The 12217-nt window shown below is 36.4% G+C and overlaps 1 protein-coding gene across 2 annotated transcripts in view; it reads right to left on the reverse strand.

The window, feature by feature from the left end:
* Positions 1-12217, reverse strand: part of fras1 (Fraser extracellular matrix complex subunit 1) — a 297850-nt gene that overhangs the window by 59901 nt on the left and 225732 nt on the right. For both annotated transcript variants that reach the window (XM_032578347.1, XM_032578346.1), the window contains exons 29-32: positions 6181-6340; positions 5231-5409; positions 1107-1223; positions 95-209 (exon numbers count right to left, since the gene is read on the reverse strand). In XM_032578347.1, the coding sequence (XP_032434238.1) occupies positions 95-209; positions 1107-1223; positions 5231-5409; positions 6181-6340 (571 nt within the window). The remainder of the gene's footprint in view (positions 1-94; positions 210-1106; positions 1224-5230; positions 5410-6180; positions 6341-12217) is intronic.

Genomic DNA, 12217 nt, shown 5'->3' on the forward strand with positions numbered 1-12217 from the left:
TGGCTAGCGGCAGGGTAAGTGTTTGGATAAATTCAGCTACTAAAATACAAAGTAAAAATATGAGTAGAAATAGAAACCTGTGTGTGTGTCTCACCTTGTCCCGGTAAGAGAGGTTTGGTGACGTTAAAGACGAGCTTTTCGCTCGGAGTCCCAGAATCGATGAAGGAGAGAGCTGAAGCAGTTATTTCTGTCACCTGATCCTCCAGAGCCTCCACAAATTACACAAATTAATAGATTAAAATGGAAAAAGTAAAAACAACACAGCAGCTACATATGAAACTTACTCAACAAACTGCGATCCAACTACAGGGATCATATTCCAGACATAAACGTCTCTCTACAGTTGGATACAGAATAAGATCTACACACAAATGTAGTAAAAGTCAAAAAATGAAGTCAAAAATAAGTAATTTTGAAGGAATTATCAAGCAACTCATGAAAATAGACTCTTGGTTTCACTTCACTCTGCTACTTTCTCCTACTACTCTCCAGATTTACAATAATTGTTGTTATTTCAACTTTTAACTTCATGTTCTCTCTGTTTTTTACTCCTCTAGAAGCTGAATCACATAGTCATGTCATTAATGCGTCTCAACAAGTTTACATTAATTTAGAAACAGCAAAACTAACGTTTTAACTGAGGAAGAGTTCAGAAATCAATATTGGGTGTAGAAACCACAAGATTTTCAATGGGGTTCAGTGCAGTGGTTTCTTATTTTTTCCAGAGATGAATATGTAGAAAAGGCCAGTCCCAGGAAAGTTGTAAGGATGGATGGATGGATGGATGAAAAAATCCATCCATCCATTAATAATACATTAATATAATATATTAATAATACCTCTACGTAAACCAATTCTAAACATTTCAAAATAAATGAATAAAATGAGTGCAACAACACAGCGTTTTATGAAAATGTACAAGTTTTGTGCACAATTACAGCAATTTCTAAAGAATTTTCAGCTGAACACTTTTTAAAAACATGTAAAATGTTGTGAAACAACGACTAAACTTTAGCAACCTGCTTGAATCCGATTTTTCTTGCCCAATTGGGCGGCAGTGAAGCTTTGGGTCAGAGGTCAGTGAGATTGTGTTTGGTTCTGCTTACGGTGATCTGCAGGTCGCAGTCCGGGGCCAGCTGTGGGAATCCCGGCATCTGAGGTAAAACGCCGATGGTGAACGTCTGGGCATCGCTCTGAATGAGAGGAGAAACATCCGAGGAAACCTGCAGACACACACACACACACACGCCCACGCATGCACACACACGCACAGAAACCATTTCATAATCAGACAACGAACATCCGGCCACAGCTCAGTAAATTAAAACATCATCAAAAAGTTAATTTATTTTAGGGATTTAATTAAAAACTGACACTCCTGTTATGTAGATTCATTACACACATTCTCCATCTTCACAGAGAATGTTCTTCAGAGGTCCAAAGTCTTATTTTCTTATGAATTTTACAATTTATTTGGAAATGAAGAGTCTGGAGAACCACATTGCTTGAAGTCCAGTGTGACGTTTCTACAGTCAGTGATTATTTGGGGGCCATTTGGTTCTGGTCCACTGGGTTTTCCAAAGTTCAAAATCAGGAAAAAAATCTCTTTTTTTTTTGAGTCTGTTTACTGCAGTTAACGATTAATTGATAATTAAATTAGTTGACACTTGTTTCAATAATTGATTAATCCCAATTAATCGTTTCAGCCCTAAAGTAGATAGATCTACAGTATAGAAAAATAATATTTTTTCATGAGTCTGCACACTGAAGTTGCGATTAACCGGTTACTAAATTATTTGACGATTATTTCAACAATCGATTAATCACAATTAATCTGATTAATCGTTTCAGTCCTAAAGCAGATAGATGTAGGAAAACAAAGGGTCTGCTTTTAAGCTGGATTCCTCCAAAATATTTTCCACTCGAATTGGTTTTCTCTCTTATTGTGGAAATAAAACATAAAAACAAACGTCTGACCTTTACAGTAATAAACTAGAAAAGTGATATTAGTTCCTGCTGTGACAAATTTTCACAGGTGTGACAATTGCCTGGAAAGAGGTCTGATAGTAAAAGTTCAAATCCTCTGTCAACAACCACTGCCATTAAACTTTTACAATCCTTCAAAAAGAGTAAAAAAAAGAGAAGAGTCTGCTTTTATCCCAGCAGATGAGAGGAAGCTCTGCAAAGCACTTTATGGAAGCGCCGAGGTTAAAAGGTTGCTTTGAAAGCGGAGGGCGCTTACCGGAGTAACCGCTCACATCCCTCAGGTCCTCCCAGGGCAGCAGCTTTTCTTCTCAACATGTTATCTCTGAGCGCTAATAGCCACTAATGCTGAACACGATCAGCTCTCTGACCTCTTAGCTTCATGTTTCCAACATGTTCGAGGTTTTCAATTAGACTGTGAGAGATTATGATAACTGAAGGGTTGATAAGGTAACGTGACTTAAAAGAAAAGCAAAATATTTGACCTTTTTTTGTCAAACGTGACCCTGAAGTCGATCCAACAGCAGTTCTGTCTGAATCCACGCTTTGTGTCGCATCTTTTTGGATGAAAATATAGTTTCAGAACTTGTAGAGATGAAATCAGTGCCACCAATCACAAGTAATGTGCTGTCATGAGAGTCGGAGTCGAGTCAGCGGGATTTATTGACGGCGCCATGGCTGCGGTAAATTACAGATTATACAGCAGATTCGATTCAACATAAATGCTCTGCTGCTTATATATGGTACTGTTTAAAAGTTTCTGAAGGTCTCTGCTTTTTTGTGTGGTTGCTTTTTCACCCAACACATAAATCCAGAACTTTTCTCTGAAACACATAAAAGGGAAAACAGGAAGTGGTCAGAAAGTTCTGGTGGTTTCTACAACAAACTTCTGTAATCTGTTCATATTTGTGCTAATAACAAAGATTAGCATGTGTTCAACTGAAATATTAAATTTTTTTAGATCTTTTATCCTACTTTACATTTTGAGAAAGTTTATTAATTTAATGCACCAATCAGCTAAAGAAACTATTATGCTTTCTTTTAAACAAGTTAGGTTAGGTCTCTGGGCTATACAAAACAAGTTTATTAATTTTTTTTTGCACAAAATCATTCTCGACTGACTATTTTTCAGTCTGCTCAGTTCTGCCTTTCAGAATGAGCTGTTTTAGTGCTTCAATCCACATAAGCTGCAGTTGGAAATGGCCCCCAACTCAACGTTTACACGTGAAAATGGCTGCAAACAGATGTGCAATTATACAACTGTATGTCTTCGAAAAGAAGAAGTGGAGCCTCCTGCACAATTGGAAAGAATGAAGCTGGATTGTAAGTTGACAATAAAACTATTTTCCAGCAGCCATTGTATACCGACTACAGCGGTAAAACCAACTAGACCTCCACTTGTTTTGCTAGGTAACAGGGCTGTACACTAAGCAATATCCACTTATTGAAAAAAAAGGTTTGGGTGTTTCTTTTGTGTTTGCTGGGTTGCCTTTAGAAGCAGTAGAGACCCAAATGTAATTAGAAGTCAGGGCTATTTTTAATAGTGAAAGTAACTCAGTAAACTTTATAAACTTTATCAACACTTTGACAAGTTGGTGTGAAACTTTACAAAGCAAAACATTTCTGGGACATTTTCTTTTCTCTTAAAAGGTTTTTGCTTCAAACTGCGATGCGTTCAAGGATAATTAGATGTTGCTATCAGCTTTTGGCCGCCTCTTCTGTTTTGCTACTGAAGGTGGAAAACACTGATTAATACTCCATTACTGGGACTTTATAGGATTTTGAGCCAATTTGCAAATAATTTGGCTGCATTACTGATGTTCAACATAAGTCTCTGTAGGATGATCAGCTCACTGCATCGGTTCTGAAACTTGGATTAAAGAGGTGAAAATCTTCAGCAAACAGAATGAAGATGAGAAGGATAAAGTTGGCAGATTTAAAATAACTTTGAGGTGGTTAATGCTCCAAACTCAAGGAAACTTTTAAGTATTTAGCAGGATTAATACACCAGATAATCAAATGCCTTACATGACAGAACACAAAAGTTAGATATGTTAAAATACAGACGCAGAGATGTGACAAAAAAGAAACGCTTTTTGAATTTCTTTGGACAACAAAGTTTGAGAAAGTCTTAAGAAAAAGAACAAAAACGCAGGAGGGAGGTGAAGGTGAAAAAAGATCGATTGTGAGACGGAGAAGTAAAAGAGAAAGATGTTAGAAAGGTCGGAGTCTCCAGGAGAGAGACGGTGGAGGTGAACTTGGTTTGAGGTTCAGAAAAAAAAATACAAAGAGCATAAAGTCCAAGAAAACAACAGCAGGAGTCTTTGTCACTGTTTCCTCTTTTATTTATTGTTTTTACTCCCAAGTTGCATTTTTAATTTCCACCTAGCAAACCTAAAAAGGATTCTTGGCCTGTGGTCTGCAGAGAGACTGAAAGAAAGTAAGCAAAGCTGGAAATAGATGTAGATATTTAAAGAGAAGGTTGTGGGAGAAAAGTTTAGGTGTTGAGTTTTAGGACACAAAATTATACATATCTTAATCCATAAATTCAGAATGTAACCTTTGACCTCAAGTAAATACAATGGCGTATTAGGGCCATTGCAAATAGTAAAGAAAAGAAAGGAGGGGAAAGAAAGATTTTGAGATGAATCTCAGAAAATGTACATAAATTTCTTAGTGTGAAAAGTCAAACATTTTTTAGAAAACAGTGTAATACTTCTAGAAAGTCTTAGAAATTTTCTAGAAAGAAAAAGTTTCAGGAGAGAGTTTCACATGTTTGACTTTTGAAAAGTTTGAAAACTTAATAGTTTGCAATAAAAATAAACATTTTGAGTTGTTTGGATAACAACTCTGATTAATTGGACTAAATCCAATTAATCAATTATGTCCCATCGATTAATTGGATACAAAATGTGGCACATTTAAGCCTACTTTAAAAAAAATTTGTTTGGGAAAACATATTTCTTATGTTCTTTAGTTGAACATATTTACAGTTTTTTTTTATCTTAAATGGAAAATGTATATATTTTCTGTGCAGTTTTTTGTAAAGTTTCACTTTTGCGAAAAGTCAAAACTTTTCTAGAAAAACACTCAAAAATTTTGAGATTAATCTCAGATATTTTTGAGAAAAACTTGGAGCTTCAAAATCAGAAGTCCAAAATTTTCGACTTTTCTGAAGTCGAAAATTCGCCACAGATCCTTCAATTAGTGCGCAACATTAAGCCCACTGTGAGCGTTAAGCCCTGACCTGGAACTGGAAGGAGTCGCTGTCGTAGCTGGAGCCGAAGTGGCGGTACCAGACGGTGCCGTCGTTCACGTCCTGCTGGGTGAAAGACGCCGTCGGCGTGAAGAGCTGGTCGTCGATCAGGGAGGGATGCCAGCCTTCTGGTGGGCTGTCAGCTGGCATGGACACAAGCACCACCTCCCCTGGACACAGGATGAAGGTGATCAAACGTTTCTCCTCTCATTTGTGCAATAAATCAGTCAAGAAACATAAGGAGAACAAAACAAGGGCATCATAAAAGTCCTAAATATACGACAGTGGAGCTGGTTTTTAGAGATTAAGCAACTTTAATAATAAATGAATTAAAAGAAGCAAATCAACACATTCCCTTCTACATATTTTATTGCTTAAAATACAATAAAAGGATTAATTTTGGTGTTTGTTTATTTGTTGCAAAAGATGAATCTGCAGCTAAAAAGTAAATATAAAATCAACATGTGAAAAGATGTTTATTCAATTGTCTGCTTGACTTAACTCCTATAGAGTGTAGGGCTGATCTGTTTGTTATTCTGTGGATTAACTGATTAATAATTGGTTAGCAATTGGTTGCTCAATAGGAGATTTTTCTTTTTTTAAATAAATTTTAAATGAGTGAAGCTAAAACTATAATTAAGGACTTTGTAGTAGAACATGTTAACTATAATCATAATACAATTAAAGATTAATTAATAATTAATCAATTACTAAATTAGTGGATGAGTATTTTAATAATCAAATAGTTATGATTATTCACAATTAAGTAATTCAGCCCTAAAGCAAATAGATGTACAGTTTAGAAAAACAACACTTTCTTGAGCCTGTCTACTACAGTTAACAAATAATCAATTATTAGTTGACGATTATTTAAAAAATTGATTAATTACGATTAATGTTTTTATCCCTAAAGAAAACATGGTTCTGATCCGAGCGCTCACCATATTTGGGTTGTCCCTCTGAGGCCAGGATGGTGTAGACGATGTCGTCGGAGCCGACTCCTTTAAAGTCTGTCTGCAGGTACTTCTTATCGAGCCGCACCGTGCCTCCCTCCTTCACCCAGGCCATCGGTAGAGACACCAGATGAGGAGAATCCTGAGGCTGCAGAAACAAACACATCAGAGTCAGATGGAGGATCCCGGGTGTTCGCCTTTCTGCCACTGGAGCAGCAGGATAACATTTCTGCTATTAGCTGAAATTACACACGCAGCCTGTTTTTAATCCACAGAGAAAGTGATATTTTTATTTCATATTATTTCCTGCTATTTCTTTTTTGTGTGCTTTCACTTTTTTTTAAGCCCCAGGAGTTTTCCATGCAGCACCATTTGTCGTCAGCTCTGTGGAGCAGAAATAAGAAATAACAGCAAGTTCAGATTCTGATCTGTGAACTGAAAACTTTACAATCAGGGTTATTTTTGTAAGGCCATATCGATCCTACTGCCTGCAAACAAAGAGCAGGGCTAGTTGGAGAGAGAGCCTAGAGATTGCTGATGATTCATGGTCGCTCAAGGCTATTCAAGTGAAAGAAAAAAAATTCTGAGAAATTCTGTCATGAAGGTTTGAATGGAGACCTTTTACCTCGCTGTGTCACCCTGCTGTCTAAATAAAAATAGCTGATATAGAAATCCTGTGTCAGAGAATGAGACCTGTAACATAACACAAAAAACTTTAACAAAGACATTTTTACAGGAGTAAAACACTAAATATCACTGAAAAGTTCAGGAATATCAGCACTGCTTTTAAAAACAAACCCTGGGGATGGACTGACCTCACAGAGGAAAATTATAAACTAAAAACTTAGTTTTTGTTTTAAATTAACCAGATTATGTCATTAAGCAGGAAGGGCAACATAAAGAGTTCAGTGGGCAAAGGAATTATTTAATCATCTTAAATAATTTGTTCATCGCTACAACTACCTCACACTAACAGAAATAGAAAAATGTCAATGATATTGGTCATGGATGCCATCTGCTCTGCTCCTACACCTGAAAATCAGCCTGATTTAATCTTTTTTAGTGGAAAACTGCTGTTTCTCTTCTGATGATTGTCTTTAGAAACTGCCCTGCAAAAGTATTCACAGTTGGTTCATGCTTTGCTATCTTTACAACAATGTTAAATTATCTTAATCAAGGTTTCAAAAGACTTCAACTCAAATTTAAGACTTTTTAAGACCACTATGAATGGAATTTAAGATCTACATCTCCACAAAAAAGTATGAACTTTGTTCAGGCAATTGGCAAACTACACTTATTCGACAGACTACTTAGCAAGGCTGTATTAGCAGCTAGTTAGCGCCTTGAGTCACAGAATGCAATGAAGATGTCTGCATGCGACTCAAACTTTAGCCTGACGGAAAATTCCCACAATAAAAAAAGAAACTAAATAGAATATACAAGTTTAAGTAGTCCCGTCAAGACGAAATTTAAGACCTGTAATTAATGTATGTCAGGCCAACTTACTGTTTAATAAACGATTCAGTTTGTCATGTTTACAACAATGTTAGTGCATCTTATTCAAAATTTCTAAATGTTTTACCAACTCAAAATTAACACTTTTGAAGACCCTTTTAAGACCATTATGAATGGAAATTAAGACTTGTATCTTAACAAAAAATGTACAAACTTTGTCCATCCAACTGGCTAAAAATTTGCACTTATCCATAATAGACGCAAAAGCTAGTTAGCTAGCTAGTAAGGGTATATTAGCAGCTAGTTAGCAGTAGCCTCAACCGCCTTGAGTCACAGAACGTAATTCAAATTTTTACCCTGAAGATACATCCAATACACAAAATCAAATAGTCCTGTCACAACAAAATTTAAGACTTAAGATTAGTGTAGTTAAGGCCAACTTGCTATTTTTCATATGAATTTAAGACATTTTAAGATCTTCATTTTATATACACGCATTAAAGACTTTTTAGGACTCTTTAAGGGTGCATGATCACGTTAGATTGAGATTTGGATTATGGTGAAGTTGAAGGAAAAAAGATTAAAATGGTATAAGCTAAAACCAAATTTCTCTGCAGTTCGTTCTGCAAAGCTTTTTAAAGTACATTTGTGGATTCACCAATTCATGTATATTTTTGTAGAGCATATCTAAAATACAACTTGTGAAATTGAAATACCAAGACGCAATACTACTTCACACAATTTGCTCAAATTTGCAAAGCGCCATTAATTTTACTTAGCACTGACTGGCTGCATTATTTAAGGAAAGGAGGAGAGAGAATATTAAGAATAATGTAAAATCTTAGAAATTACCCCCCAAAATAAAAAAATATTAATACCACATTTTTTCTCATTAAAATACTTATTTTTATTCATTTTTTTTAACTTCATTGAGTCATTTATACTTTTCTGTACTTATTCTTAATTATGGTCGTCCCAGTCCTCCATAATGAATCCCTGGGAGGATTTTAATAGCGAGCTTTCCCTGTGTTTCACTTTGAGCTAAAGATAAAAGCACAAAGGCTCAGATACCTACAGCAGTGTAAAGCATAAATACTCTGCAGTAAGAGTTGAAAAAGGTGATCAAACATCAAAAAGGTGTGAATACAGCGTGTCAGACGATAGTGTGTGGCATGCATGAGAATCTAAATTTGCAGACAATAACCTGCAGGCCATCTGCGGCACTTCTGCCTGCTGCTGGGCTGATCCGAATCACACTGATTCACAGAGGCCACGACAGAAAGCAGAGAAGCACAGAAAAAGAAACCACATACATCAGCATGGCAGGCTTTTAACTCACAGAAACACGTCATCTGGGAGATAATGGTGCTCTCAGGATTAACACCAGGAGCTCTCAAGGACATTCAGAGCCAGGAGCTCAGGATAAAGCGGGTCAGAGGGGCCTGGTTGGGTTTTTAACTAATATTTTCCCTCTGGTCTTGTTCTGACCTGCAGCTGCAACCGTATTTATTCATTTTCTGAGCTTTGCTTGGACAACCCTCAAATCTAACGAGCTTTTTCCACGTAAGATTCGAGTTGATAAACAGTCTAATCTCCGTCAAACAGGTGCGAGAGCTAATGAAAGGCTCATGCAAATGTGGAGAAAAAAAAGCAAATTTGCCTAATGTCATTTTAAATTGCCTGAACACAAAGGATAAACAGAACGTGAAAAACAGGAAATGAACACAAGCCACCCTCCATTAGAGGCTGGGTCTCTGTTACAAATGTGAGAAAAACTTTGTCAATATTCCACTACTGTCAAATAAACAACAATAAACCTACTGTAAACAGATGCACAATTATACAATCATGCTTCTTTGAAAAGCAGTAGTGGCACCTCCTGCACAACTAACAAGTGGTTTCTGAATAGAAAGTCAACAACTGCGTTAGCTGCGTTTTCATTACAAATGAGGGCAAACCTTTGTCAATATTCTACTAATATTAAAAAAACTACAACAAAGTGGCTGCAAACAGATGTGCAGTTGCGCAACCTCTTTGAAAAGCAAAAGTGGAGCCTCCTGTACAACCAACAAGAATACAGCAAGTAGTTTCTGAATAGTAAGTCAACAATGTCGAAAAAACACAATTTTGCAATTTCTGTGTTTGCATTAAATAATAGAATAAAATAGAATAGAATATAGAATAGAATAGAAGTACTTTATTCATCCCAGCAGGGAAATTACTTCGCAGTTACAGCATAGAGACAAGACACAATAACAACTACCACTGAGTAGAAGCTGTAGATAAAATAAAAAATAAAATATAAAATGCTATAAATTGTAAAAATATAAAATGCTGTTAATATAAAAAGCAACTTAAGAGCAGTCCTTGCAAAAATTTAAAAAATGCAGATATGTATATTTAAATATATGTACAGCAAGTGTGCCACAGTGAAGTTGTGCAAAATCGGACTGATTAGTGCAGAACAATGATTTAGCTTTTATTGTACAGTGAGATGGCCTGTGGCAGGAAGGATTTCCTGTATCTGTCCCTACGACAGCAGAGCTGGAGCAGCCTATGTGAGAAGGTGCTCCGCTGTCTGTCCACTATGTGGTGGAGAGACCCTTAAAAAACGCAATTAAATTGCATGTGAATAAGTTAGTTCACGTGACAAGCTGCATCATCTTCCTACCACTTCCTGTCGTCTTCTTCATGGTTTGTACCAGTGACAACATCGGTTTGTTGATCATGTGACTCGTGTGATGCAAAAAAGTGTTTTCACTGGAATTTTGCAAAACAGCCCTAAAAAACATTATCCAGTTTTTTTTTTAAATTGGTGTGTTTCCATTAAGCTTTTTTTTTTTTACTAAATGTCAAATTGCACAGTCGTCGGATTATTGGAAATGCAGTTAATGACACAAGTTTTCCACCAGTATGTATTTAATGTTGAACAAAAAGTATCCAGAGGGTGTTTTGCTTTTAAAATGACTAAATGTGTGGAGAAACTGTTCACAAGAAGAAACTTTAGGAATGTCAGGCTTTAAGACTGCAGGAATCTCTAAAAGTTTTGCTTCTCTGTAACATATAGAACCACTCTGAAATAAATAAAAATATATATTATCCTCAGCCACAGTATGCATGAAACATGTATAAGAGGAGACCTTTATAGAGCTTCCAGACAGAATGTAAACCAAGACGCTGCAGAGTTTTTGGCTGCAGTCCACAAAAACAGAAATAAATGACTCTGCAGAGATGGAGTCGGAGTCATCCATAAAACATCAGCTGGCTGCCCGCCTGGACGGTCGTGCTGTTGTAATGACAGAGTTTCACGCGCCGACAGGGGACGGGCGAACAGGACGATTTCACCGACTTCTCAAAAAGAAATTGAAAGGCGCAGAATGATGATTAAATTCTCTTTGGCAACATATTTCAATTTAATCCGGAACGACTGAGAATGGCATCTACGACGAGAGAGGGAGGGAACTGAGAGCATGCAGGCAATATCTTACCCTGCAGGTAAAGAAAAGTGGGTTTTTTTTCTGCCCATAAAAACATTTATAAGGGTTCCTTTAACCCAAAAAGAAATGCCAATTTATGACACTGAAGAGTTACTTAAAGGTTAATATTGCCTGAACTTTGGGAAGAGCATCAGGAATTGTATAATTAGGTAATTAGTAACCTGGTAAGAAGAAGAAAAAAACAAAATCACAAAGTTTCTACACTTTTCCCCAGTAAAATTCAAGAACTTTTCAAGCATTTTCAGGCTAGATTTTCAAACTTTCCCACCACCACACTTTGGAGTTAAAAGCAAACTGTGAATAAGTACCTTCACTCTTCTAGGACACAACTTTTTAACTTCTAGAAAACTACCCTATAAATTCTAGATATGTACTTTTATCTTTGTAGGAAACAACCTTTTAACCTTTTACTAGAAAAGTACTTTGAAATTTTTGGAAAACAACTCCTTATCTTTTAAAAGGTTATCTGTGGGCGTAGTGGTTAGAGCGACCCGTATTTGGAGGCCTTGAGTCCTCGACGCGGCCGTCGCGGGTTCGACTCCCGGACCCGATGACATTTGCCGCATGTCTTCCCCCCTCTCCTTCCCCGTTTCCTGTCAGCCTATTGTCATATAAGGGACACTAGAGCCCACAAAAAGACCCCTGGAGGGGTAAAAAAAAATAAATAAAAAAATAATAATAAAATAAAAGGTTATCTGTAAATAGTTAATACATACCTTTGACCTTCTAAGAAGCAACTCTAATTTCTAGAAAAGTAATCCAGAAACCAACCCTTTAATGTTTAGAAGGTTCTGGAAAAGTACTTCAGTGTCTAGCAATTAAATGTCTAGGAAAGTACTCTGAAAGTTCTAGAAAAGTACCTTAGAACTTCTACGACACAACTCCTTAACTTCTAGAAAAATACTGTCACTTGTAGATAAGTACTTTAAAACCTCTATGAAACAACCCTTTAATGTTTAGAAAAGTACTCCAAGTCATAGAAAAGTATTTCATAGCATCTGAGAAACAGCCTTTAACTTCTAGAAAGTACTAGGAAAAGTTGTAGAAAAGTACTTCAGACTTTTTAACTTCTT

This window comes from Xiphophorus hellerii, chromosome 12, assembly GCF_003331165.1.
Source record: "Xiphophorus hellerii strain 12219 chromosome 12, Xiphophorus_hellerii-4.1, whole genome shotgun sequence".
NCBI lineage: Eukaryota > Metazoa > Chordata > Actinopteri > Cyprinodontiformes > Poeciliidae > Xiphophorus > Xiphophorus hellerii.